The sequence below is a fragment of the Lonchura striata genome, chromosome 12 (genome assembly GCF_046129695.1).
Source record: "Lonchura striata isolate bLonStr1 chromosome 12, bLonStr1.mat, whole genome shotgun sequence".
In the NCBI taxonomy this organism is placed as follows: Eukaryota; Metazoa; Chordata; class Aves; order Passeriformes; family Estrildidae; genus Lonchura; species Lonchura striata.
Genome location: NC_134614.1, coordinates 7,557,759 through 7,584,744, shown reverse-complemented (window position 1 = coordinate 7,584,744; position 26,986 = coordinate 7,557,759). Strand labels below are relative to the sequence as shown.

General features: G+C 48.4%; 1 protein-coding gene across 4 annotated transcripts in view; it reads left to right on the top strand.

Moving 5' to 3' along the window:
• The window catches only part of RAD54L2 (RAD54 like 2), a 66,874-nt gene extending 41,716 nt beyond the window's left edge, over positions 1 to 25,158 (top strand). For 3 of the 4 annotated variants that reach the window (XM_021529165.2, XM_021529164.2, XM_021529166.3), the window contains 20 exons: positions 5,667 to 5,865; positions 7,248 to 7,387; positions 8,945 to 9,076; positions 9,815 to 10,047; positions 10,534 to 10,716; positions 10,992 to 11,125; positions 11,827 to 12,023; positions 12,547 to 12,889; positions 14,139 to 14,316; positions 14,801 to 15,052; positions 15,595 to 15,713; positions 16,022 to 16,137; positions 17,139 to 17,238; positions 17,566 to 17,771; positions 18,982 to 19,157; positions 19,886 to 20,082; positions 20,195 to 20,391; positions 20,883 to 20,972; positions 21,527 to 21,619; positions 21,835 to 25,158. In XM_021529165.2, the coding sequence (XP_021384840.2) occupies positions 5,667 to 5,865; positions 7,248 to 7,387; positions 8,945 to 9,076; positions 9,815 to 10,047; positions 10,534 to 10,716; positions 10,992 to 11,125; positions 11,827 to 12,023; positions 12,547 to 12,889; positions 14,139 to 14,316; positions 14,801 to 15,052; positions 15,595 to 15,713; positions 16,022 to 16,137; positions 17,139 to 17,238; positions 17,566 to 17,771; positions 18,982 to 19,157; positions 19,886 to 20,082; positions 20,195 to 20,391; positions 20,883 to 20,972; positions 21,527 to 21,619; positions 21,835 to 22,823 (4,274 nt within the window). In that variant the 3' untranslated portion in view covers positions 22,824 to 25,158. The remainder of the gene's footprint in view (positions 1 to 5,666; positions 5,866 to 7,247; positions 7,388 to 8,944; positions 9,077 to 9,814; positions 10,048 to 10,533; positions 10,717 to 10,991; positions 11,126 to 11,826; positions 12,024 to 12,546; positions 12,890 to 14,138; positions 14,317 to 14,800; positions 15,053 to 15,594; positions 15,714 to 16,021; positions 16,138 to 17,138; positions 17,239 to 17,565; positions 17,772 to 18,981; positions 19,158 to 19,885; positions 20,083 to 20,194; positions 20,392 to 20,882; positions 20,973 to 21,526; positions 21,620 to 21,834) is intronic. The other variant, XM_021529167.3, reaches the window with a different exon arrangement.
• The last annotated feature ends 1,828 nt before the right edge of the window (positions 25,159 to 26,986 follow it).

The window sequence follows — 26,986 nt, the reverse complement described above, 5'->3', positions numbered from 1 at the left end:
CGGGGGCAGCGCGGCCGGGCGCGGGGGGGCAGGTGTGCCGGGTTATATAATACTTACATAATTAGGGCTTTGTTAAGCGCTGGTGGCTGGGAGGGGCGTCCTGCCGTCGAAGACTGAGCCCGATTATTTTCCGAGGAGAACAAAGTCTTGTTGGTAATTAGCTGCCCTGACAGCGGCTGCCGCGGAGAGCCCCGAGTTCCCGTCGGGGCTGCGTCCTGCTCTGTCCTGCTCCGACCCCCTCTGAGGTGGCTTTCCCAGTGCTTTGGGTGGAAGCAACCCGGTGTTGATCCGTGTTGTCTTTGTGCCTCTCCTGGGTGTTGCAACACGTAAAGCCTGGAGGAAGGGAGTCTGAGATTTTCCCTTACTTTCACCTACACTGTACTTGAGGGGTTTCACAAGGACTTTACTGCCTCCAGCCCAGCCTTGTGGTGCTCAAGTGTTTTCACACAATACCACCTCTGTGAGAGGTGCTCTGTGCAAACACCACTTTCCTTTCTTGCATGGCATCTACACAGCAGCTGCACCAGTTGCATACAAAGAATATTTTGGAAATATTTCATTTATATTGCACAGCTGAGTACAGGATGAGCCAGAGGACTCTGGCTGTTGCCAGCCTCCGAGCTGATTGCTGTGCTGCAGTTAGAGAGCCACTGTTCTTCATGAGCCAGGTACAGTTTCACTCTGGCATTACCTACCCACCACTCCAGCTCCCTGCACACTGGTGAAATATCACATAACCCCAGAGAGCATCTTCCAGGCTGTCAGAGTCTTTGTAGCTGGGCTTGCTCTGTGGAGTTGCTCCTCCAGCCTTTGGCACTCCAGTTGTAGTTCAGTGTGTCAGGGACTGAGTTGCAGCTGGAGCTGTGCAATTAGGCTTTCTTGTGCCATCCCTCAGTGCTCCTCCCATTCCTGCTTTGACAGCTCAGTACTGGCTGTAGTAGCACTAGCTAGTATTAGCTAGTCTCTGACAGGCTTTTGCCCACAAACTACATAGAAGTTCCCAGAAGGCCTACAATAATATTTAACTGCTCTTTGTTCTTTGTGCCAGACAAAAGAAAGCTCCCAAAGTAAGAATTAACTGCTCACTGCTCTTCATGCAGCTATCTTCTGTACCATGCATGCACATCCCTGTCCTTAGGGTAGGAAATAATGCTCAAAGACTCAGCAAAATTATCCTATTTGGTATCCTGAGTTTCTGTCATGAGATGGTTTTAGAAATAAACAGGAGTCTGGTTTTCAGTGCTGTGTCTTTCCTGGAGTCACTGGAGTTACCCTGGCAATTAAACTGGTCTCCCAAGTGGAGGCATACCTCTAGCTAGCCCAGATCAGGCAAGGAAGTCACCAACTTATACAGTAGTTTGTCCACTGTGGGGTCTCTTGGATCTTCTTATGCAGCAACCTCAGGTAGGAGACCCTCAGATCTTCTGAATGGGAATTTCTGTACTCCTAGGAGCACTGACTGTTGCTAGAGCCAAACTGTGGATGCACAGACACTTGGACATACTGAGGTCTGCCTTGGAGCAAGGAGATTGGCTATAACTGTTTTTCACTTACCTTGGTGTCAAGACAGTGTTAGTTACATGAATGTCACACCTCAAAACAACCGGCTGCTTCATGACACTTTGCAGCAACCTGAGCCATTTTGCAGAGCAGGCTGTGTTGAGAGCAATTCACTGCTGAATTGATGATCTAGAGACTATTCTCCAGGCTGAACCCTGTGCTGTTGTAACAGAAGTTTGAGAAGGTGATGAGGTGAGCTTGGCTGCAATAGGAGGTGCCTGACTGCAGGGCAAATCTTTTGCTGTGTTACACGTCAAGTCACAGCTGTGTGCAGTGTTTAGGGACAGCTCTGGCAGTCACACCACACAGGGAGCATCTGAAGCAGTGTTACACACAGCAGTCACGACTCTCTTACAGAGACTTCTGAACTGTAATACTGTGACATGGAAGTTGGTCGAGAACCCAAACACCTCCCCCTGTTTGTATGTACATCTGGGGGTGGTGCTTGCTGCTGCTTATTGAGCAAAGAAAACTGTCAACCTCTGGCCTGAAGCACAAACCAGAGCCATGCTGTAACCAGGTCTGTTGGGTTTTGAAAGAGCAGGGCACATTTTACACCTCTAAAGTACATGAGAAAGGATAGTTGTGTCCCTCTTAGCATTCAGGGTACCTTGCAGGACAGAGTGCCTGGCTGTGTGCAGGTGTCCATAACCACTGGGAACTGTTTGAGGATTTCTCAGAGATCTATAACCCACCTGAAGGAGTAGCTGCATTGATGCTACCACCACTTCTCTTGGGAGATCCTCTTTGTAGATCTGGTGAGGACAGTGCAAACCATGGAACAAAGGTCGTGTGAACCAGGTGATTCTTGGTGCCCACAGCATGTAACCATGTGATGGATTCACACCCTTGCCAGCAACCACACCTGGCTGTCTTCTGCTGGGCAGACTTGGGCCTGCTTTTTCTGATGTGGCTCATCTTGCTGTGCTGGGTTGTCAGCCCCTGGCTGGTGGCAATGCTCTTCTCAAGCAGACAATGTGAATAGGTGCCCACATCTTCCTAGAGTGCACAGCAGCTCCAGCATGATCAGACAGTTGTCAACATGCAAATGTGGCATGCAAATGTTGCATTTTTGTGTTGTGTAAAACACTACTTGTATAACCATGTCAGAGTAGTGTGTTGAGCTCCTGTTACAAAACCATAATTGCATTTCTGTTGTATATGTAGGTTTGGCAAAATTGGGGCAGGATTATTCCATTGATTACCTGATGGGACCTGTTCAACGAGGCTATTCCCACACTGCCTCCAACCCAAGATCAGACCTGTTCTTATAGAAATAGGTGTTCATGTGTGTAGTTATTGTTTCTTAATGTGTTTCTGTCCCAGTGTGGGTCCCATTTACACAGCTTGGAGCTCATCATGTTGGAGAGCAGCCACATGACTGCAGCAGGGAGCTGTGCTTTTCATCTGGGTTAGGTTTAGGCTGTGCACATAATCAGGAGTTTAATACAAAGCAGCAGCAAAACGATTCCTGCTTGTAACAGCCAGCTCCTGCCACAGGTGTGGTGGGAGCTGTTGCAAAGTTAGACTTGCAATTCTATCATTGTGTTAGTTAAACTTTGTGTAAAGCTTTATTCACGGTGGTGGCAAGGATAGGAGCAGCCTTTGGAAAGCTGGCTGTGCCCCGAATCCCACTGCAGCTGAATCAGGGAGATGTTTGGAGCTGTCGCTAGTGTGGAAGAGCTCTCTTGATGCATATGTGTCAGGAATGTGGGCTGAGACACAGATTGTGTTCTTCACCTCAGAACTTGTATTGGCAGGACAAACACCAGCCTGAGCAGACGTGGCTGTGGCAGATAAGGGCTTGTACTCAGTGCCAGGACCAAATTTATCATCAAATTTTGGGCTTTAGGCTCTTGGTCGGATGAGAATTGTATTTTAAAATGCCTATGTGATCCAGCTGTGTGTATGTTTTACCAGAGATCCTATTACATATCGTTAAGAGGAAAGGTAAAATGCAGAAATGGAATGAATCTACATAGGGATTGCAGAACACAATTGAAAACATAGAGGAGACATAGTAATTTGGGCTCCTGAGCCTTTAGGTTTTGCTATTTATTGTCAACCTTGTCCTGAAGACACCCTTGCCTGGCACAGTGCAGGTGGCAGGTTGGCTGCTGGAGGAGGTGACGTGGGCAGTTACTGGAGTGTGGGGAGGGAAGCGCTTCCTCTTCCAAACAAGCATGGCTTTGTGCTCTCCGTGCCTTGTCAAGGTCCTCCGGGCCCAGGGTGAGATGGCAGCAGTGTAACCATGGCAGTGTTTGTCTTCTGTTTAATGACTCATCCCGGAGCGTGTGATCACGTGTGCAGCCTCCCTGCTTCCCTTTGCCCTATTTCATCCAATCTTTTGATCTAGTTATATAACCAGGAGTCAAGAGGGGTGGGGGGAAGGAAACAGTGCTGAAGAATTGCAGGTAATGTGACTCAAATGTATCTGTGGCTCAAATAGCAGAGTTGTTGTCTGGGAAGCCTGAGAAACTGGGTTTATTCCCAGCACAGTTCTCTCTCTGCAAGTGAGCTGATGCTTGATATCTGAGCTTGTAAGTCTAAAGAGGAATGGTGGGAGGCTCCAAGACCTTAGCTGTGGTTGGAGAGCTGCTGTACTTGTAGCAGTGAACTCCTTTGCCTTTATGTTCATCTGCATAACTCTCCTTGCATTCATCATGAGATCTGTTCCATCCCATAAGCTGTGGATACCTGGTTTTCCAGTATGTGTTGGGCTTGCAGAGACAGATATTCACAGAAATGTTTGAACTGCTCTGCTGGTGCTAGCCCATGGTGGGCTGAGCTCTGAAGTCCTAAATCTGTTCTGACAAAGACTCGCAGCAAATGCTGGGGTGGGTCTGGTGGGATGTCTGGAGAGAAAGTTTGCAAAGTTGGTGCTTTTGAACAAGGTGTGAATCTACTTCTTGTCATCTGAATTTTAAGATGTGATATGGAAGATAAGGTTAATTTAATGGGCATATCAACGTGACAGCTGTAGGTGCAATGTGCTGTACTGAAGCATCCTTCATTTAAGCTCCCAGCATTTTGAGAAGGAATGCTCTCTGTCTCCAAATCCCTCAGAGTCACAATGTGATGCTTGTTGGTTCTGTATTACTTCATCTGCCACATTCCTCTGCACTGATGTCTTCTTTCCTTCAAAGTTCTGTCTAAGTGTCATTTCAGTTCAGTCATTAGCCCAGATACACAATGTAAGCAAGAAAGCTGATTACAAGATGAAGTTCAGGGTATCTCTTTGCCTGACACAAGGGGACAAGATACTTCAAAGAAGCTATTACAACGCTTGTCAGAAACAGTTTGCTTCAAGGGAAGCTTTTGAACAGAAACATTTCCTTTCTTTGCTCTGGAAGCATTAGCTTGGTCACTGGCAGCCTGTTGAAGAGCAAGTGTCACATAGAACAAGGTGTCATCTCACCTTGTGCTTTAGGAGTGGAATCAGGCACAAAAGGAAGCCTGAAAATAGGAGAATGAAGAGGAAAAGGAATGTGTATGATTTATAATGTAGAAAGAATATTGCCACTTACATTTTGTTTGACAAAAGGCTTGTTAGAAATTACCATTTAAGCCATGAGAGTGAAGCCTGGTGCTAAAACCACTGAGCTGCCTGCTGAGCCATGACCCAGTGTTTGAACCAGATAAACTTTTACATACTGTGTTCTGTTGACTTGGGAGGTAGTTACACAGGTGTCATAGATGGAAATTTCTGCCCTACTTGAATGATGTGAAACAAAGAAAAAGAGAGTCAAGTCCCTGGTTTAATCAGAGCTTATCAGGCCCACATAGAAAAACAGACTCTGGGAACATCAAGTGCTCCACATGGACTTAAATAATCTGCCTTGTTTTCTTGTCAGGACACTTTTGGGGTGTGTTGAGGAGTGTTAGTCTTGGCTTTCACTAGGGACACTCCCTTCACTGTAAAACTTTTTAACTGCCTTTGACTGTCAGAAAGGACCCCAGTTTTGACCCTCAGAGTGACATGCTTGCAAATGAATGAGAGTAGGGCTCGTCAGTTCCCATTTGGCTCAAATCCTGCTGAATGCTCATGGAAAAGCCAGCTGCCAGCCTGGCACAGCTGTTCCCATGTCATGTTCTTCCCCTTGCAGACCAACCCCAGGAAGCCGTGTTCAGCGGTGACCACGCAGAGCACGCGGAGGATGGAGAATGGCAGCGCTCGACTTCAACTACCTCATCTCAGAGCGAGCGGGCAGAGCAACTCTTGCAGAACCAGCACAAGAGCCTGGCCTCTGAGGACACCAAAAAGAAGAGGGCTCAGAAACCGTCTCACATGCGGAGGAACATAAGGTAAGCCTCAGCAGCAGCAGGACAGAAAGAGCTCAGGTCACATATGGTGGTGAAAACAGAATCTCTGCACTTTGCTTCTGAGCTACATTGTGCCGCTGCTGGCAAACCAGATGGTTTTTCTTTTCCAAAACCTTAGGATTTCACCAGTGGGAGTAGAGTGATCTCAGACTGGAGTGCTGCATGTGGGTGCAGACTTGTTTGGTATTTCAGAAGAGTGAATATTTGGTTATGGAATATATTGTAAAAATTGTGTAATTGCTGCTGTCTTTTGAGAGATGTAATTGAAAAACACTACCACCATTAAGTAAATACCAGTCTCAGATATTTGCTGAGATGAATCCTATTGCAAACAACCTAAAATACAGTCCTTTCCTGTGCTGTCCTGGGTACTTGTTGACAGGAATGCTGATGCTACGACTAGCGACTGAAATGTTGGAAGTCAGTTTTACCTGGATTTTATAGAGCAGTAGTTGTCCCACATATTCTGGGACAGGTTGTGAGGTGGTAAATCACTAGGAAATTATGCTCAAGGGAATTTTAAAAGCTCAGAGGAGAACTAATGGAACAGGAATTCCTGCGACACCAAGTGGCTCTCATGCCCTGTGCTGGTGGTCTTTGGTTTCTGTTTAAGCTTGTGTAGATTGATTTTGTTAAAGCTGAAGGAATAAGCATTGAATAGGCCTTGGAAAATGGAACTTCATTAGGATAAAAGCAATGTCCCTAAAGTGTGGGGTTGAGTGGTTTTAAAGGCTAGTTTGGGGGAGCTAGATTTTACCACTGGTTGTACTCTGGCAAAAGCAACTTCGTTTCCAGGACTGGACATGTGACACTGAAGCAGGGGAAGAGCAAATTCTCGAAGTAAATAAAATTACCTGTAAAGAAAGGTGCTTTGACGGAATGCCTTGAAACAATTGTTAAAATCCTTAGAGATCCTAGCTCCTCAAAATGCTGTCAGAAGAGAATCAGGGTGATGACTTTTTGTGGTGGAATTGATGCATTTTATTCTCATATATCTTCTTTGCATAACTTAGTGCATTTTTTGTTTAAAAACTGCATATGAACAAAAAGCACCCTTTCAAGCAGAACTACTCTCTGGTAACCTAGTTTAAGTATGTGCTTACCCACTTAGGTTTTTCCACCTTTCATTATTTTGCTTCTGTTGAGCTTTTGTCTTTTCCTTGAGTGATAGTAGTGTTACCTGTAGTTGAGAAGTGTTGAAATAGCTGTAGAATTTGCCCATATCTTTTGGGGGATGATATTCCTACTCTGTGTGGCTGACAGAATACCTGGAGCTTGTCAGTCATCTTTGCAGCGGCTGTGCAGCCGTTCCCGTTTCTGGAAGAAATGGAGTGTAACCAAAGCCCGTTTGCTCCTGTGTTCAGAAAGCTGTTGCGTGAGGACCAACTGGAAGCCGTGACAAAGGCAGCCCAGCAGGAAGAGCTGGAGAGAAGGAAACGGCTTGAGCAGCAGCGGAAGGATTATCCAGCCTCTATCCCAACTGTTCCTCTGGAGTTTCTTCCTGGTAAGCACTGGGAGATGCCGGCTAAGGCAAGAGTTTTAAGGATAGATGCTGAATGAAGAATGTAGTGCTATGCTTGTCTGTGGCAGAACAAGGGGTAATGGTTTTGACCTAAAGGAAGGTAGATTCAGGCTAGATACAAGGAAGAAATGCTTTACAATGAGCACAGGTAGTGTAGAGATGTGGTAAATACCCCACTCCTGGAAACATTCAGGGTCAGGATGGATTAGGCTTTGAGCAACCAGATGCAGCTGAAGATATCCCTGCTCAGTGTAGAGGGGTTGAACTAGATGACCTTTGAAGGGTCCTTCCAACCCCAAACATTCTGTGATTCAATGCTGTACTGGGACTTCCAAGTGCAAAGTCTCGGAACAGCAGTTCCAAACCACTCGTAGGTTTGGAACCTACAGTGTAGGCAGTTCCACTTCTGCCCTTGTTTTGTATTAAGGATGCAGTGGCTACTTGGTGAAAGGTGCCAGGTAATGTTTGTTGAAGATATTTTGATTCACATCAAGTGTGTGTAGGGGGATGCTGAAACAGATCTGTCGTGTCTTTCCAGTTGGCATGGGAGCTTAAATCAACAGGTTTGGCAGAAATGCCAGATCCTCTTTGTCCTGGAAATGGTCTGGTAACGTGTGTGTCTGGTACTGGGGATAGTGGAACAATAGACTGGGTGCACATATGTTGGTGATGTAAACTTGGCCTTCTTTGCATGTTTTGGCAAGCAGTGAGTTGCAGGCAGTATAAATGGTTAAGCATCACTCATGTCTTTGGGTGAACATGTCACCTTGCACTGTTTCCCAGTCTGGGTCATTTTGGTGATATAGTTTATATCACTGCTTCAAAAGGTGTAAAGGGCAGAGAAGTGCAGCTGGATGTTGGGCAAGGGTAAGGAATTCTTGAGTTGGCCTTGCCTCTTGAAAAAATGTATATTCTCCCTTATGTGCAAGTGTTAAAAACACTTTACCGTGTGGGAGAAGGAATAAGAGCTGTTTAAAACACTTTGGCTTATGCAGAGTAGGTTCAGCCCCAGAAGAATGTAGTTGCTTGGTTTGTCACTGCAGTGATGCTGTTTGGCCCCATTAGCCTCTCCTCCACATGGCAGCACTAAAAACATACAAACAAATACTCTTGATCAGCAAAAGTTGTTTATGATATGTGGGATGTAATTATTACAGTGTCCCTACTAACAAAGAGCAGTTATTATCCCTTCAGCAGTTGGTACTTTCTCTGCTGGATGAAACACAGCTTTTACTGAGACAAAAAAAAAGAGAAACAAAGGGCTTCAGCATGTTGCATGGTCAGTGTGCCCCAATCAGGGCCTGAAACAGAGGGTGCCATCAGCAATGAGCTATTGTTTCAGCACATTGAGAATGGAGGAGATTGTGACCCAGGAAGCTGAGTCATTGCAGGATTGTAGACAGTGAGAGTCTGTTATGGAAAATTCCAGCACTAAGTTATTGGAGCTAAAGTGGAAGGAAATACTGTCTGGTTTCTGAACAGTTTTGTCTCCTTCCCCATTATTATGAATAACTTATTGTTTGTAATTTATGTGTGTAGAAGACATCGTTTTCAGAACAGCAGAGGCGACCCAGCTCCCCCCTCAGGTCCTGGCTGAGGAAGTGATCTGCCTCGACAGTACCAGCAGTGGCAGTGAAGATGATACTAAAGGAAAAAATAGCATTAAAGATGGTAAGTGACCAATTGCCTCAGCCTGCTCTTTTCACAATATGCTGTGTATTCAGCCACAAGTCTGTTTTCTTCTGGTCAGATGCTCCAGTGGTGAATCACTTCAGATTTTTGTAGGCTTATTGGTTTCCAATTATATGGGCAGTTCTGGCCCGTGAGTCCTAAAATGACATTTATAAAATGGTCTGTCAGGCCCTCTTGTGAGCTTGTGTTTATTTCTGCTTTATAAATGCACTTAATTTTGCCCAGTGCATTGCTGAAGAATGCTTACAGGAGATGTGGCACCATTTGCTGTGTGTAAAAGGAGCATCTAAGTATTCAGATCTGCAGCTGGAAGTGTTTTGAGTCCCTTGTCCCATATGGATTCAACTGGACTCCTTGGTGATCCTTAGGCATTATATGAGTCAATAAAATTCATGTCTGGGCTTGGGAATGAAGAAAAGATATGGAAGAGAATGTAAAACACTCCTAGAAACTATCTCATGTTCTCTTTGGATCAGCCCAAGCTAATGTTCCCTGAAACATTTGGAAGCCAGGGAAGCTGAGGCTTCCATATGCTGGTCTGAGGGGGGTGGTGTATGCCTGTATCGTGCCTGCTTGCTCAGGATACATCATTAGGCCAGGGTGGAATTGCAAAAGCTGGGGGTAGCCTTATTTCCTGATAGGTTTTTTCCATTCATGATAAACCCTGACATCAAGTTAACTTTGTCCTTATTCTCTCCTGTTTTGGATACTTTGCAGAAGTGATTGAGCTAAGCTCAGGAGAGGATGATGCCCTCCAAATTGTGGACAGCAGTGACTCTGGCAATGAGGGGGAGGAAGATGGCAGTGAAGAGAGCAGTGGCTCTCATGTGAATGATGCCTTAAATCAGTCAGATGCTCTGGGGCAAGTCATTGTCAACATCAATCATCCACCAAATGAGGAGGATATTTTCCTGGCTCCCCAGCTTGCACGTGCAGTAAAACCTCATCAGGTAGGCTTTGTTAGCCTTGAAAATGCAATGAATTTCGGCAAGCCTGCCTGGGAATCTCAGCAGAACTTCTTTGGTGAGCCCTGTGACCAATCTGGTGATGACTGCTGTGGACAGTCAAATGATAAAACTGAATTAGATGAAGGCCAAGACTTCGTATAACTTCAGCTTCTGTTACTATCAGACCTTTGTATATTTACATGAACTTTTAAAAAATAAAATTATATTTATAAACAAACTAATAAGCCCCAGTTCAGATCTTCTGGCTACAAATTAATTTTGATTTATTGATATATTCTCAAGAATCCTATGAGCATCTAAAAATACTGACTTTTGGAGCCTTCCCTTGATTAGAGTAATTTAGTGAACTTGAAACATCCCCTTTACATTTTCATAGTACTGATGTACTTGCCACTCTGTAAGTACTTATCCATCTTGGGCTTTTGTTGTCTACCACCATTCTAACACTTTTTCTACCTTCCTGCCTAGATTGGTGGAATCCGATTCCTTTATGACAACTTGGTCGAGTCCTTGGAGAGATTTAAAACCAGCAGTGGGTTTGGGTGTATTCTAGCACATAGCATGGGCCTGGGCAAGACCATACAGGTCATCTCTTTCTTGGATGTACTTTTTCGGCACACAGAGGCAAAGACTGTTCTTGCCATTGTACCTGTAAGTAGCCACATGAGGGGCTGGCTGAGGGGCTTCCTTACCCTGCTTCTTTCTTTGCATAGAGAAGGTTGATTAGTGTCCCATCACTCATCAAGTTCTATCACATCCTTTCTGCTCTTGCCCCTCTATCATTCCCTGTGTTCCTGAATTTGCATGCTGTGAGCTGCTGCTTCCATCTGGGCACACTGGGTGTCATTCCCTAATCTCATTTTTGTTCTTAAAAATCCCAAATGACTCGGTTGGGTTTTTAATCCTTCTGTGGCTAACTTTTTCAGGTGAATACGCTTCAAAACTGGCTAGCAGAGTTCAACATGTGGCTCCCAGCACCTGAAAACCTTCCTGCTGATTATAACTCCAAAGAGGTCCAGCCCCGCACCTTCAAAGTCCACATCCTGAATGATGAACACAAGTAGGTGACAGTAAAAGCTTTTCTGGCTCAGTGACCTCTGCTTCTTTCTGGGTCATTTTCCTTGCATGGATCAGGGCGGTGCAGTGTCCTGGGCAATTCTCAGTTCATTAGCTGTGTCTATACACCTGCCTGTTGATGTCTTCACCTTCTGGGTGGGATATATTTGAATCTGCTGATGGTGCTCCAGCCATGTATTTACTGTTGGCCAGGATCTGATGTACTGTGGTGGACTGAGTGAAGACAGTGTCTAGATCTGAACCAATTCTGAGCAGACTGAAAGAGAAGGAAGCCTTGGGGACAGGAGCATTGAAGGAGACAACAGGAGATAAACAATTTGAAGATCACAAACATGTGCATTGGCAGCTTGTTCTGCAAATGATTTTTGCAGGGGCAAATTCAACAGCTCTATAAAAAGAGAGCTGTTGAGTTTTAGATGCTTTTGTGCATGACAAACTTCTACACCTCAGTTCCTGTAAGGATTTGACATTCTCAATCCTGCTCCATGGCACATAAAAGTCTTTTTTCCCCCTCTGTATCTGTTTGTTTCCTAAAGAAATTTCACTGTAAACCTCCATCTGGTTTGATGTGAGAAAAGTGCTTTAAAATACCCATTGAATGGATATTTTTTCTCAGCAGACTCCAATCCAGTGATTCAACCTGAAATTGGAGTAAAGCTTACGGTTTATTTGGTTGTTTTGCAGGACGACAGCTGCACGAGCAAAGGTGGTGAATGACTGGGTGACAGAAGGTGGTGTGCTGCTGATGGGATATGAGATGTACCGTCTCCTCTCGCTGAAGAAGTCCTTTGCCACTGGCAGGAAGAAGAGAACAAAGAAACAAACTGGCCCTGTCATTATTGACTTGGATGAGGAAGATCGGCAGCAGGAGCTTCTGAAAGGTGGGAAGTCAGCTCTCAAGAAGGGAGAGTGTGGCCCTGCTGTCCAGCTGGCTGTCAGCTGTGGCAGCACAGGAAAACAACCTATAACTTGCTTTTAGTGTCACTGACATGATGGAACTTTGCTGGGCAGGATTGTGTCTTTGGAGGCAGAAGGCTGTTGAGCTTTGTCTGAGTCTTTACTTTCTTGCAAGAGCTCCAAGTGTGGAACTCAGTACACTGAACTCTGGGATTTGTCATTGTGAGATTTGCCACTTTGATTTAATGCAAGACACCCAACTTGATGCAATACAGGTCACTGAACAGAAATCAAGGGACAGTCATGTTTGCTCATTGCCACATTTTGCTAAATCATAACTACTGTCTAGTCAAATGTTATCTCCTGCATCAGCCTTACTCTCTGCACCCATGGATACTGCTTTTCTGTCTTTCAGAAACACCCCTCTATTGTGAAGCTGGTGACCTTATAAAACCAGAACTTTGTCTTATTCATCTCTAACTAACACTTAATGTCCTTTTTCTTCAGGGATTGAGAAGGCTTTGTCTCGCCCCGGCCCAGATGTGGTTATTTGTGATGAAGGCCACCGGATAAAGAACTGCCATGCCAGCACTTCGCAGGCACTGAAGAACATCCGCTCGCGCCGGCGGGTGGTGCTGACGGGGTACCCCCTGCAGAACAACCTCATCGAGTACTGGTGCATGGTGGACTTCGTCCGGCCTGACTTCCTGGGCTCGCGGCAGGAGTTCAGCAACATGTTTGAGCGGCCCATCCTGAACGGGCAGTGCATCGACAGCACCCCCCAGGACGTGCGGCTGATGCGCTACCGCAGCCACGTCCTGCACAGCCTGCTGGAGGGCTTCGTGCAGCGGTGGGTCCCTGGGGAGTTCTCAGGGGTTTAGTCCATGTAAACGGCTCCCTCATCACAAGTTGCCTGGCTTGTTTGCTGAGTTTATGTAGTACAACTAAATCTTGCCGCTTTATAAAATCATGGAATTATTTAGGCTGGAAAAGACATGTAAGGTCATCGAGTCCAACCAGTAACCCAGCACAGCCACCACTAAATCTTGTCCCCAGGTGCCACACCCACAAGTCTTTTTAATCTCTCCAGGACTGGTGACTCCACCACTTCCCTGAACAGCCTGTTCCAATGTCTGGCCACCCTTTGTATGAAGAAATTTTTTCTAGTATCTAATCTAAACCTCCCCGGCACAATATGAGGATATTTTCTCCTGTCCTGTCACTGTTACCTGAGGGAAGAGACTGTTGCCTACCTGGATATAACATACTCTTAGGTAGTTGTGGAGAGAGAGGGGTCCCCCCAAAGCCTCCTTTACTGCAGGCTGAGCCCCCTCAGCTGTTCTTCATCAGTCTTGTGCTCCAGACCCTTCCGCAGCTCTGTTGCCTGAATCTGGACACGCTGCAGCACTTTACTGTCTTGTAGTGACCCAAAACAGAACCCAGGATTTAAGGTGGAGCCTCACTATTGCTGAGTACATGGGGAGGTTCACTGCCCTGGCCCTGCTGACCACCCTGTAAAGTTGGTTTGCTTTGGTACCACAGACTCTGATAACAGAGAACTACACCTCTAACTGCCCTAGAGTGACCTCAGGTTTATTTTGATGGCTTAATAGCCAGTTTGGATGTGTGCTTTGTGACATCCTTATCCAAGAATCTGAAAGTGTTTTGTGAGAGTATTAAGGAAAGTCACAGTGACTCTACCACTCTGGAAACAAATCAGCATTTTTTTCTCAGATGAGGATTCTAAGATGCTGGTCTGGAGTGTTTTAATCATTGGCAGAGCTGAAAAGAGACTTTACATCTTATTTCTGTTTTTCAGCTACCTTGGAAAATAAGACTTTCATCACTCTCTTAACTCTGTGACCTGTGCTAGAAGATTGTAATGTTTGAGATCTTTGTAATTGTGTTTACAATTGGTATTTGGCTGCAGGGAGAGTATCTCAGAAGTGTCATGCATTAGAGAAGCATGCAATTTAGAGGTCCTTCTCCCTGCAACTGGGCAAGAAGTCAAAATCTTTCCCTACAGGCAGCCACAGGGAGATCATATTGAGAAATTCCCTTCCCCTGTATTTATCTCACTCTTCTTATTTCCTCCACAGGCGAGGCCACAACGTGCTGAAGGTTCAGCTCCCATCTAAGGAAGAACACGTCATTCTGGTACGTCTGTCCAAGATCCAGCGGGCCCTTTACACGGAGTTCATGAACCGGTTCCGAGATGCAGGCAACAGTGGCTGGCTGGGGCTGAACCCACTCAAAGCTTTCTGTGTCTGTTGTAAGGTATGTTTTGGCAGAAGATGCAAAGAAATGTTCTAATCTGTTAGGGAAAGGGGAATATAAGTCAAAAGAAGAGGTGAAAGTGTGGATGGCCAGGGACATCATCTCTCCCCGGAGTGCTCTGCAGTGGTTCAACAGTATCATTATCTTCGCTTCCAGAACTAGAGTGCAGGGATGTTAAATGTCTCTTTCAAACTGTGCAAGAAAATTGCTGGCATCAGCTGAAACAATCTGGACTGATATCTTAAACTGTATAACTTTACCTGCTTAGTGCAAACAGGCAGCTTCCTCCGCCTTTGTGCCGTGTGGGGTGCACAGTGACCTCCTGGTTTGTTCTCAAGGAAAGAATTGGACACGTTTAAAGATAGGAGAGCCAGAAGAAGTATTAGTTCTTTCCTTTGAATAGCTGTGAGGCCTTTCAGGTCACAATCACTGGCAAGCAGCAGACCAGTGCAGGTCTAACCACTTCCTTTCTTTATCCCTTCAGATCTGGAACCATCCAGATGTGTTGTATGAAGCTCTGCAAAAGGAAAATCTGGCAAACGAGCAGGATTTGGATGTGGATGACCTTAGCACAGCAAATACTAATTCCCGCTGCCAGCCTCAGGGAATTAAAGTTAAAACAGAGAGCAATGCTTTGGCATCACCGGCTGGAGAAGCTACTAATAGCAAGTTCCTCCAGAGTGTTGGCTTCAACCCTTTTCAGGAGAGAGCAAATCAGGTCGTAACTTACGAGTGGGTGAGTGTCACTGCTGGAAAACTCTTCATTTGGGCAGTCTGAAAGAATGGACAGTTTTCTGAAGCAGAGGAAAGAGAAGACTCTTCTTTTTAAGTTACGGGTTTCTCCTATGTTCTCTTTACCACAGAGCATCTTAATAAGCAGATCTGCGTGGTGCTAGGAGGGGTTTGTGACTCTCAGGAGGTAGAAGTGCAGGCAGCACTCTTATGTCATTGTTCTTATCTGACCAAAAAGGCTGTGGATTTTGTTTCTCTAAATAAAGGGGTTAGGGTGAAGTTTGATCTGAATAAGAGGGTGGTAAATCTAGAAGGATGGAAGAAAGCTCTTGAGATGAAAGAGTCATGAGAGGTTGACAGGACACTCATTCATCAATGAAGTTTGTCATTTGGAGCTTCTGGAATGGGTGGTAGCAGCAGCAGTTGGGAATAACATGGTCACCTCAAACAACTGGATGTAAATAACCTTGTTGTCATGATTTATTTCTCTCACCTTGAGACAGGGTTGAGCAACTTCATCTGTAATAGTCTCCCATTTCTCGGTAGGCCAAAGACATCTTGTGTGATTACCAGACGGGAGTCCTGGAGAACTCACCCAAGATGGTGTTACTTTTCCACCTAATTGAGGAAAGTGTGAAGCTTGGAGACAAGATCTTGGTCTTCAGGTAGGCAGAGTATCACCAACTGATCCTACAGTCATTAAATACTGGAGTAGTTGGATCCCCCCTGGTACTAGGAGGCTTTTACAGAGGATGAATGCTGTGGCAGTTCCCTTTTTTTCTCCTTTTTTGTATTAATGTGGATTTTTATTTGTGGATTTTATACTTCTGACACTATCACATTTACTAATGAGGGGTGTGCTGCACAAACAGGGTTTGACAACCATCAGCACTGTCATGGTTGGGGAAGGGTTCTGATACTCCACTTTTGCTGCTGGGGGACTTTCTCCTGAACAGAGATCTTGGTTTTGCAGCCAGAGCTTGTCCACTTTATCTGTCATTGAAGAGTTTTTGGCAAAGAGACTGATGCCAAGTCCTCCAGGCTCAGATGGAGGAGTTCATAACTGGGTCCGAAACATCAACTACTACAGTGAGTGCATCCAGTCCTCCTCTCTTTTGTTGTGACACTGTTTGATCATGTGAAGGACTAATTCCTGAAAGTTGCCCACCATCTTCTTGTAGTTGTCTTTGGGTGTGAAAATGCTCTGCTGAAGCATTCTTCTGATGAACCTCTTTCTCTGTTCTTACTTTAGTTGTTTTGGAAGACAATGTCAGTTGGATAGCAGCTAAGCAGTAATTTCCAAATCCTCTTTTGACATCTTACTTAGAAGATGTTAGACATCTTTGACATCTCGCTTACACACTACTGCTTTTTTAAGTTGCAAAAGTTAATTTTTGCTTCCTGTTGGCTATTTGCTAGGTCTTGCTTCCAAAACCAGAATCACTGTGGGATGCTTTCACTTGCTCAAGGCTGTGAATTCCTCTCCCTTCTTCCCCAGCTTTAAATCTTTTTCTGATAGAGGTTGTTGCTTTGTGTGGCCAATTTGCAGGCTAGGACTGAGAAGAGTGGTGGATATGGTGTTCCTGATTTTTTCAGAGCTGCAAGAAGCAAGCTGCTGGTCAGGAATAGAGACATGACACCCCCTGCACTCCTTTACACCAGCACTCTCTGTGCTCAGGTCTAGTTTCTGGGGGTTTGCCAGAGCCTTTACAGTTTTGCTTTCTCTTGATTCTTGGATCTTCCTGCATACAGGAGGCCTTTATTCCTGTTGTTCCTGCTTCCTATCCACCTTGCCTAAAACAGAGCCTTAAAGGGCTAGATGTGTTGTAGTGCTCCCAGGCCTGGCCTTGACATGATTGAGTAATGTTAACTTGATCTTTCAGTTGATCAAGTCCCAGCCTGGCTGGCTGCATTGCACCTGCCTTTTTGGGCATATTACAGGTACAGAGTGGTCCAGTTGAGATCCTGGAGTACGACTTGAATTGGTTTGGAACCAGTATCAAAGCTCAGTGTTTGGAAAGTGGGTTTGTTCTGATAGAAATCCCCCAAACATGCAGAGCTTTTACATTTATCTTTAATTCCTTTCTCAGGACTGGATGGCAGCACCTCTGCCTCGGAAAGGGAACGGCTGATTAACCAGTTCAATGATCCCAGCAATGCCTCTGTTTGGCTCTTCCTTTTGTCCACACGGTAAGTTGGCTGGAGCAGAAGGGCACGGGGGAGGACTCGTACTGATGTTCTGGATGCATGTGGGTTTTCAGTTCTTAACTTCCTTTGTAATATGCTCTCCATGGTATGATAGTACCATCTGCTTCTCAATTCCCTAGGGATGTAGGATTTCAGCCTTAGGCCTCTGCAACAGCTTAACTGTCTCGGAAACCAAACTTGGGTTTCAAGTTTGACTGGAGGAAACTTTCCATAGACCCTTTATGGACTCTTGGTTGTAATGGTTGTCCCTGCCTAGAAGTTTTGGAAATCGACCAGGGCAGCAGTTTGAAATTTGCCTTAATTTTCCAGTGCTGGGTGTTTGGGTGTCAACCTCATTGGAGCAAACAGAGTGGTGGTGTTTGATGCTTCCTGGAACCCGTGCCACGATGCCCAGGCCGTGTGCCGGGTGTACCGCTACGGGCAGAAGAAGCCGTGCCACATCTACAGACTGGTTTCCGATTACACCCTGGAGAAGAAGATCTATGATCGCCAGATCTCCAAGCAGGGCATGTCAGGTAAGCATGGATGAACACAACATTCCACTCTCAGCTTTCACTCCTCTTAGCTCCTGTAAGTCCCATTTCTGTGGGTTTGTAACTTCTTTTTTTAAGGTTGAAAAACAGACAAAGAGGTGACAGGCACCAACCCAGGGCTATGCTTGATGTTTAAGTTGGCAGTGACGTAGGATCCTGTAAGAAATTCATGGTGGTAGAGCCAGCATCCTGCAGCAAGGTTGTGGTCCCAGTCCACTGCTATGCCATTTACTTCCCCTGCTCCTCTTATGGCTGCTGCAACAGACTGGAGATGCAGGGGGTTGCTCATCCTATTTTCCCCTTTGCCTGGATATTGCTCATCTTAAACTGGGTGTTACTACTTAAATAGCTCTGTATCTCCATTTTCCTGCAGTAAGAGAAGAAAAATAGCTAAATTAAAACATATATTTACACCTTTGACTGTTAGTGCTTGCTTAGGTATCACAAATAATTAATTCATTGTGGTTCTGACCTGCCTTTGTACTGTAAGTATCTTTTGTGCTGGCTTGTTCCAGTTGTCAAGCTGCTCTCATGGAATGTGCAGCTGAGGGTTGTGGTGACCCAAAGAGAGCTCTGTGTCCTTCTTTGCTCGAAACTCCAGAGGCAGTAGCCCAGCATGATCAGCTCAGTTTGCTGTTGTGCACTTGAGGTGGAGTCCCCTGGCAGCTTGCCTGGCTCCCAGGAGAGTCCTGGATAGAGGTGTTTTCTTCGTGTACTCCCATTTGACCTGTGTGCAGGAGGGAATGTTCAAGGAAAACATTCAGGCTTTTGTGAGTAAGGGAGTGTGGCTGCTTCTCTGAGCTTTCCACTTTAGTACATAGTTATTAATTTGAGCCTTTTTGGTTGGATTTGTGGGAGAATACATACTGATGTAACTGCAGTTCTGTCCCAGGATGTGTATGTTTACAGCCTTGTTACGTGAGATGAGACACTATCCATAATTAGTTTTGTGTTGCAGTTTGTCAGGAGCTTGGTGACCTGCACAGTTTTGCTGTGCTGCCTGACTTGGTCAAACAGGCTCAGCTCTGAACATGATGATTTTTTTCCTTGCCCTGACATTTACAGAAAATTTCTGAGGATTGTGTAGATTGCAAGGAGGAAGCTGTATTAGGACAGAAGTGTAGGAAGGGTAACAGGCAAGCAGTGCTGATCTCTTCCCTTGTCTGCTCACTCCATTCGCTCTCTTTTCCAGATCGGGTGGTGGATGACCTGAACCCAGTGCTGAACTTCACTCGACGGGAGGTGGAGAACCTGCTGCATTTTGTGGAAGAAGAATCTGATCCTGCTCAGCTCTCCCTCAATCCAAGCAAGATGAAGGAGTCTGTTCTACAATTAGCCTGTCTCAAGTATCCTCACCTCATCACCAAGGTAAGAGCAGCCTGCTTCTTTGCTGTCACTGCCCTGCACAGGCAGGAGTGAGCCTGGAGTAGTCTGGCAGTGTTATGGGGCCATGGTGACAAGAAGGATGTACCTAGATGCTGGTGGGAATAGGCACAAAATTCTCTAGAGAGAAACCAAAGATCCTTGCCCTTCCCTGTAATATCTTCCACTCATCCAGAAACACCTCTGTCCTGTACAGGTTTGGGGGCAGGTTGTCAGGCACCCCTTTCTTCAGCTTTGTGTGGGGTGTGAAGGTGGCAGTGGGATATCCCAGCTTGCTGCCAGCTCTTTTTCTGGGGTGATTTAAACCAAAGCTGGAACAGCAAGCACTGGCCTGTCCTGTCAGGAGTGTTACTGGTAGGGTGGTGCTACAGAGTGGGCCTGTGCCAGATGCTGTGGGGCTCTGGGGGCTGTGTGACTTCGTGGTGGGTGTTGTACTTGTGCTCCTGGCCTGGCCAAAGCTCCTGGGTTTCACTGTGTGCTCGTGGTAAGTGACGGCCTTGGCTGGGCAGGTGATGGTATTGGCTGACTGTCAGCCTTCCAGATGAGCCTTGGTCACATCCACAGCGGTGCCCCCGCACGTGCTTTGCCATGGCCAGCTCTGCCAGCCTGGGGAGGAGACAGGCTGGTGCAGGGAGCGGGCGCTGCCGTTCGGGGTGTGCTGCTTCCCTCTTGCGGTGCGTGGGTGCCAGAACCGCGGTGCTGTGGGGTTGCAGGAGCCTTTTCAGCACGAGTCACTGCTGATCGACCGGAAGGAGCACAAGCTGACCAAGGCAGAGAAGAAAGCAGCCAAGAAGAGCTATGAGGAGGAAAAGCGAGCATCCGTCCCCTACACCCGGCCGTCCTACGCACAGTATTACCCAGCCAGTGACCAGAGTCTGACAAGCATCCCTGCCTTTAGCCAGAGGAACTGGTGAGCACCTGCCCCTTCCCTTCTCCCCATGCTGTAGACATGAAATGAAGGAGCAGATGATGCTTATCACTGTGGGGCGGGTGCTGCACTCTCCTCCCTCCTCTCTCACTAGGCGACCAGCCCTCAAGGGTGAGGACAAACCAGTGGCAAGTGTCCGCCCAGTTCAGTCCACCCCCATTCCAATGATGCCCCGGCATGTCCCCATGGGTGGTGCAGGATCAACCTCAAGTTCCAACCCTGCTGTCAACTTTCCCATCAATTATCTACAGCGAGCTGGTGTCTTTGTGCAGAAGATTGTTACCACCACGGGTGAGTTGCTACTGCTCAAAGTGGGTTGGGTATGTGATGCCCATGGTAAATTGAAGATGCCCATGGTGAACTGAGGATCAGGGTGAATTGTAGATGCCCACATGGGCTGTGGGCAGATGGGCATCAGAAGCAAAGATATTGTCTCTCTGCATTTGAGTGGTTCCTCTGTGCCTGGAGGACTTTCCCTGCAGGTATACAAGAGCCATGGACGTGGTGGATTGTTGGGAGTGAACTTTCCCTGATAGGACCTGCAATATTGTCACTGGTGGTTCTGCAGATGCTGTGCCAGGACAGCATGGCTTTAGCTTCCTTGGAGCCTCTGCTGCCTTCTTGTTCCTGTGTAGAATTAAACCCAGGGCTTGCTTATAGCACAGCACACAGGAGACACAGCTGCACTGCAGAAAAGGGGGTTGGTGGTGCACCTGCTCTCTCCTGGCTGTGGCTGACATGTAGTTTAATGGGCACTATTCTGTTTCTTTCCCCACTGCCAGATATTGTGATTCCGGGTACAAACACATCCACTGATGTACAAGCTAGAATCAGTGCTGGTGAGAGCATCCACATCATCCGAGGGACAAAAGGTAATTCTGTCCTGCTAAGACCAGTGGATAGGGTTCTAGCCAGTGCTAATTAGCAAAGAAAATAATGTAAAGGCATGAATCATTCCCTTGAGAAAAAAAGAAACAAGAAGGGAAGGAGGTCTTGAGTTTGCATTGACTCTGTTGCTGCCCATGCTCGGGATTTGCTGGTGCTGCATGGCTGTTGCAGCTGTGGCTGCTCCTGTCCCTGAGAGGAACTGTTGAACTCTGTAGCTCAGTTCTTCCTTCTCACAACACTCACTGCATGTCCTGAGGCAGCCACACATTTCCTGATTCTCCCAGAGCAAACTGTTTCAAGTGTGAAGTTCCACATTTCCCACTGGCAGCACACTGGGAGAGGGTGATCTCCAGTCTAGGAAAGCTGAAAGTGTCAAAGTGGAGGGTGAGGAAGGGGGTAAAAGCCCTCCACTGAGCCTGTGCAGCACTGCTGTCCTATTCTTGCCCAAGAAACCTTGCAGGCTCATAGATCCAGGTTCTGAGCTGAGACTGGAGTTGCAATGAAGGTGTTGAATGTAGTTGTCCTGCCTCTGTTCCAGGGACATATATCCGGACCAGCGACGGTCGGATTTTTGCCATACGGACCACTGGGAAGCCAAAGGGCAATGAAGACCGTCGGACAGCTGCCTCAGGTAAGGGCTTGTGGGTGCTGTGTGGGGCTTGCACACGTGCTTTCCTACTGGAGTGTCCGGGGCAGCATTCCCTGGTGTATTCCATCATGTCTGTGTTTAGAGCTGACCCCACCATATCCCAAAGATATTTCCACCTTCCTTTCCACTGTTGCCTCTTGCCCGCAGGTTTCTCTCTGAGGTCAAACTTCTCACCTGCCCCATGTCCTTGTTTGCAGGCTCCCAGAGCTCTTCCCTGGAGTCCACGAGCAATGGCAGACACAGTGCCTCATCCCCGCAGCTCCCCAGCGCGGAGGAGCTGACTCGGCCCATCTCCCCCGACAGCCCCGAGATCATCAGCGAGCTGCAGCAGTACGCGGAGGCGGCGGCCGCGCGCGAGTCCCGCCACAGCTCTCCCAGCACCGCCGCGCCGCAGGGCCTCGCCGCCCGCACGGACAGCGCGCCCGGCGCCGCCGCCCGAGGAGCCGAGCAGCGCGGGGGGGTTCCCTGCATGGCTCCCTCCGTGTCCTCGGCCCTGCCTGCCACCAGCCAGCACGGCGATGCCCACCCGGTGTTGGACTTACGGGGCAACAAGCGCAAGTCAACGTCGCCGTCGGCTCCGGAGGAGCAATCCCGGAGGCAGCAGAAGAAGCGCCAGTTGCCATCATCCACGCAGCCGTACGAACACGGGTTCCCCGTCTCTGGTGGGTTCACCATGCCTCCTGTCTCTTTAAACCACAACCTAACCCATCCATTTGCCTCCCAGCCAGGAAACTCCTTGTACATGGGCACTGGTTCCTCTTATTACCAGCTGCCCAATTTACTCCCAGACCCTCATCTGGTGTTCCCTGTGACTACTGACCCTCTGCTGACAGCCGGCACCGCCAGCTCTTCTGCTGCTACCTCAGCCACGGCCAGCGTCCCCTCATTCATGCTAAACCCTTCTCTGGCAGGGGTGCTGCCCAATTACTCGCTTCCCTTCACGCAGTCACTCCTGCCTGAGCCCAGGATGTTCGCTCCTTTCCCAGCCCCTGTCTTGCCTAGCAGCCTTCCCAGGAGCATGGCATCTGCCTACCCTGGCTACATGTCCCCTCACTCGGGCTACCCAGCTGGGGGTCTCCTTCGGTCCCAGGTGCCTCAGTTTGAACCCCAGGAGGTCCCAGAGGTGGGATGCAGCTCTAATGATGAGGACAAAGACGACGATGTCATAGAGATCACAGGGAAATAAAAAGGCCCAGCTCCTGCTCGGTCTCAGCTCCGCCAGGACGCAAAAGTTGCAGGACCTTTTTGGGAGTCAGGATTTTCCCTCTGGGCCACGGCAGTGGGTGGAGAAGGATGCAAAGGGTGTGGCGTGGGGGTGGTTTTGTTCTTTTCGTTTGGTTTTATTGTTTTTTAGCTGTCAAGGATAAGAATTGTATTAGGGGCTGGGAGATGGGAGAGGGATAGAATGGACCTTTGAGAGCTGGGAGAGCAAGAGCCGGGGAGGAGGGAAGCAGCAATGCAAACTGTAGGAGTGCCTCCCCCCACGCTCTGTCTGTCTGTCTGTCTCTGTTCTCTGTCTTGTCTGGCTGTGGAGGCTTGGTGTTGTGAGTCACTGCCCTTCTCAGGCCTGGAGGTGCGGGCTTGACCGCTGGCAGGGCCGAGCTCCCTCTCACATGAACTGCCTTATCTGTGAACTTCTCTCACTGCAAGAGGGGTGGGCCGGGGGTGACTCCACCAGAGGTTGGGGACAGTGTTTTTAATGGGGAGGGAGTGGGGAGGCATCTACATTGTGTATGTTGGGGCAGGGAGGGAGGGGATTGATGTCAAATAAAAGAAGAAAGAAAAGAAAAAAATATATAAAAAAAGAAAATACCCCACAATTTGTCACCCTCTTCAAATTCACATGAGACTAGTGGGAGTGGAGAGCTCCAGGCAGGCTCCTGTGCCAGGGCTCTGGTGGGGGGCTCCCCCAGGCCCTTCTGGAGGGTCCCATCCAAGGTAGGTTGGCCCTGTGAGTCTGATGCCACCTTTGTGTGCTAGGGCAGATGAGTGGAGCAATGCTACATGCCTTGGTGGCCATCAGAGGGGAATCCTGCTGACTTCCCTGTATCCTGCCAAGCTGTGTGAAGGCCACATCTCACCCTGCTGTGGCCCACCAGATCCAGGGGTGGGTGGGCTCGCTGCTTCTTCTGAACAGCAACAGGCAGTGGAGAAGGTTGGGAGGGGACACTGGACCAGTGCCAGTTGCTGTTGAATCTGTGACTGGAGAGACTTTCCCCTGCACAGAATCTCTACATTAATTTATTTCATGAAGGCATAGTATTTATTGTCTGGGGGAGTCTTTCTTTCTACTTTTAAATTAATTTCCATATTAAAAAAATAAAAAGCTGGCCTCTATCATGTAGTGGTCACTTGTTGGATTGTCTGTGTGGGGACAGAAGCAGATGATTGACCAAAGCCTAGCCTAGGAGGAGGGCCTACCATGGAGGTGGCCTGTGGCTGACCCCAGTGGCACTGGTTGGATGTGTTCCATCAGGACTTTCTGCCAGAGCAGGAGCTGCTCTGGGTGCTGAGCAGCTGGGGGGAGGATGGAATCCTCTTGTCATGGGGTTCGTGGAGGGGCACATATGGAAGCCTCCTGTGCTCATTCCCAGTGAGAAGGAGGAGAGCTGTGAGGTTATGGAGCTGGGAAAACAGAGCTCTTCCTGGCAAAGTGCCTTTCCCCACACAGGGAGTGGCCTCCCTGCAGAGCCTGGCCCTGGCCCTGCCAGTGAGCACCCCAGCTGCTTCTCAGGGTCAGGGCTCCTAGGGAGAGGCTGGGATACCCAGGTGCAGCTGGACTTGGAGAGAGAGTGTGTGTGTGACCGCACTGGGACGGACACTTGAAATCCAGGAACCTCGATGTCACATCTGGGTATTGCCACGCAGGAGCTGTGCTCGCCTGTGTTGGATGTCCCTGGAGCTGGTGGTAGCCTTTAGAGGACCCCTTGGCCATGGAGGCTGCAGTCACTGGTGTTTGCTGGGACCAACTAGGTGTAGGAAGGGGCAGGATGTCCTGACATCCTCCACCAAAGGGGTGCTGGAAGATGGGGACCTCCCTTCCTTAGAGAGAGGGTTGTGTGTGCACGCGTGTGTTACGGAAACACAATAAAAAATGTTATGGGGCTTTCCTAGTGTCTTTCTCTGTTTAATGGACATTGTCTGTCAAACATAACCACACCATTCATAGAAGCCTTAGATCAACAGTTTAGCTATGCAAATTATTTTAATTATTTTTTTAAAGAAAACAAACATTAAAATAGTGCTTTCTTCTTTAACATATCCTAGGAGTTGAAAACCGAGGGGTTCTGAGCAAACTGCTGGACAACTTGTCTTTGGATGCACCATGGAAATAAAAATCAAACCCCCCCACAAAAGTAACAAAGCAAATTAACTGATGGTGTTCATGCAAGTTTCTCCAAAGACTTGACAGTGCTGCATCTGTGAGTCATGCCCTCCTGTGCTCTGTGTGTCCACCTCATGCACTACCCTGTGACACTGATTGTATGACCAGCTTGCCCAGATGTCCGTTGCATCCCTGTGAGGCTGTCAGTTTTCCTGTGGATTTGGGGAATGGACCTAAGCAAGGGCTTTCCTTGTCGAGAGTAGCAAGTGTTGAGACCTGTGGGCACGTGTGGGATGTGGGAACACGAGCAGATCCCCCAGAGCCTTGCGGCTGCCCCAGCCCTTCCTGTGGGGCTCATCCACGGGACTCTCCCATGTCATCTCTGAATGGGGCCTGTGCTGGGGCAAGGTGTGAAGATGTGGCTGGGGGCAGTCAGCACCGTGGTCTGGATGTGGTTCTGGTGACTGCACACCTCTCTGCTCCTTGTCTCTCCAGGAGAGCACCCAGGGCTTCCAGAGCAGGCCCTGGCACATCCCTGTGCTGCCGCCTGATGTTCTCCAGTGGTCCCCCAGCAGAGCCTGAGCCCTGTGGCTGTAGGAGCTGAGGATGTCTGCCATTCTGCTGCCACAGGGTGCAGAATGTGCTTGAGGCTGGCTGTTAACCCAGCACCAGGGCGGGGTGTGAGGGCCATTCCACTTCCTGTGTGACCATGGCTCGTACAGGCCTTGGCACCCTCCTGTGGGTGGCTGCCCCGTGCATGACCTGCTGCCGGCAAACATCCGCAGCCCCGGCAGCTGCAGCGCAGGGGCCCTGCACAGCACGTGCCCCTGTGCAGCCCCAGCCCAGCTCTGCCCCAGCCACCAGCCCTGGGCTCCCCTAGGCAGGGGATGGGCCCTGGCAGAGCCTCGGCTGAGGTGGTCACAGAGATGCCCTGGCCACAGCGCTCCCATGGAGCTGGCAGTGGCTGGGGCTGCTCCAAGGCACCTGCTCTCTCACAGTGCCATGGGAAGGATTCCCTCTGCCCCACAGAAGCCACAGGGGAGTGTGGGTTATTCCCAGTGGGAGGAGCTCTCTAAGCTCTAAAACTCCCCATCCCCTGGGGCCTGCTCTTCTCCCTCACCTGCTCTCCCCAGAGGTTTCTCCTCTCCAGCATGTGACTCTGCTGCAGAGGGTTCTCTCTTGGTTTTACTGAGCTTGAAACAGGGGTTTTCCCTGCACTGGTTAAATTCTTCTCTTGCTGCTGAATTTCTGTCTCCAAATGACCTGATGGGAAGCAGCTGCTGGTTCTCAGAGAGGCTGTGGGTGACACTGAGGACAGCAGCACAGGACCCTCTTCAGAGGGTTTTGGACAGGAAGAAAGATATCTGAGCACAGCCCAAGGCCAGGGCAGATCTGTGGGGACCTCAGGAATGGTCAGCTGGCCGTCTATGCTGGCACCCAGCCCTTGGCCCTTGCCTTTGGTGGGAAGTTTGCTCTCCTGAGGACCGGGTGAAGGCTGGGTACCACTGTGGGATAGTGCCATGGGCACAGGGCGGCTGCTGCTGCTCTGTGCCCTGGGCTTGGTGGGCTTGTTGCCCCCCCTGCTGATGTGCCTCTTGCGGCTTCCTGGTGGGCTGCAAGGTGGGCACAACACAGCCCAGCCTGGCCCATGTTGGGCAGGATCTGCTGCACATTGTCCTGGAGTGTTTGGGTGGGTGGGGAGGTTGGGTGCAGCTACTTGGAGAAAGCAAATATTCTGGCAAGCAAAGGGTGGGATTTCCACGGGGTCTTCACTAGAAAAGATGTGCATTTTGACTTAATGATGTCAGTGAATCATAGAATGCTTTGGGCTGGATGGGACCTTAAAGATTGTCTTGTTCCAGCCCCTCTGCCATGGGCAGGGACACCTTTCACTAGACCAGGTTGCTCCAAGCCCTGTCCAGCCTGGCCTTGGACACTTCCAGGGATGGGGCAGCCACAGCTTCTCTGGGCAACAAACTCAAGAGGCTGAAGGTGTGAGGATTGTTGCTAGTTTGAGGGTGGCT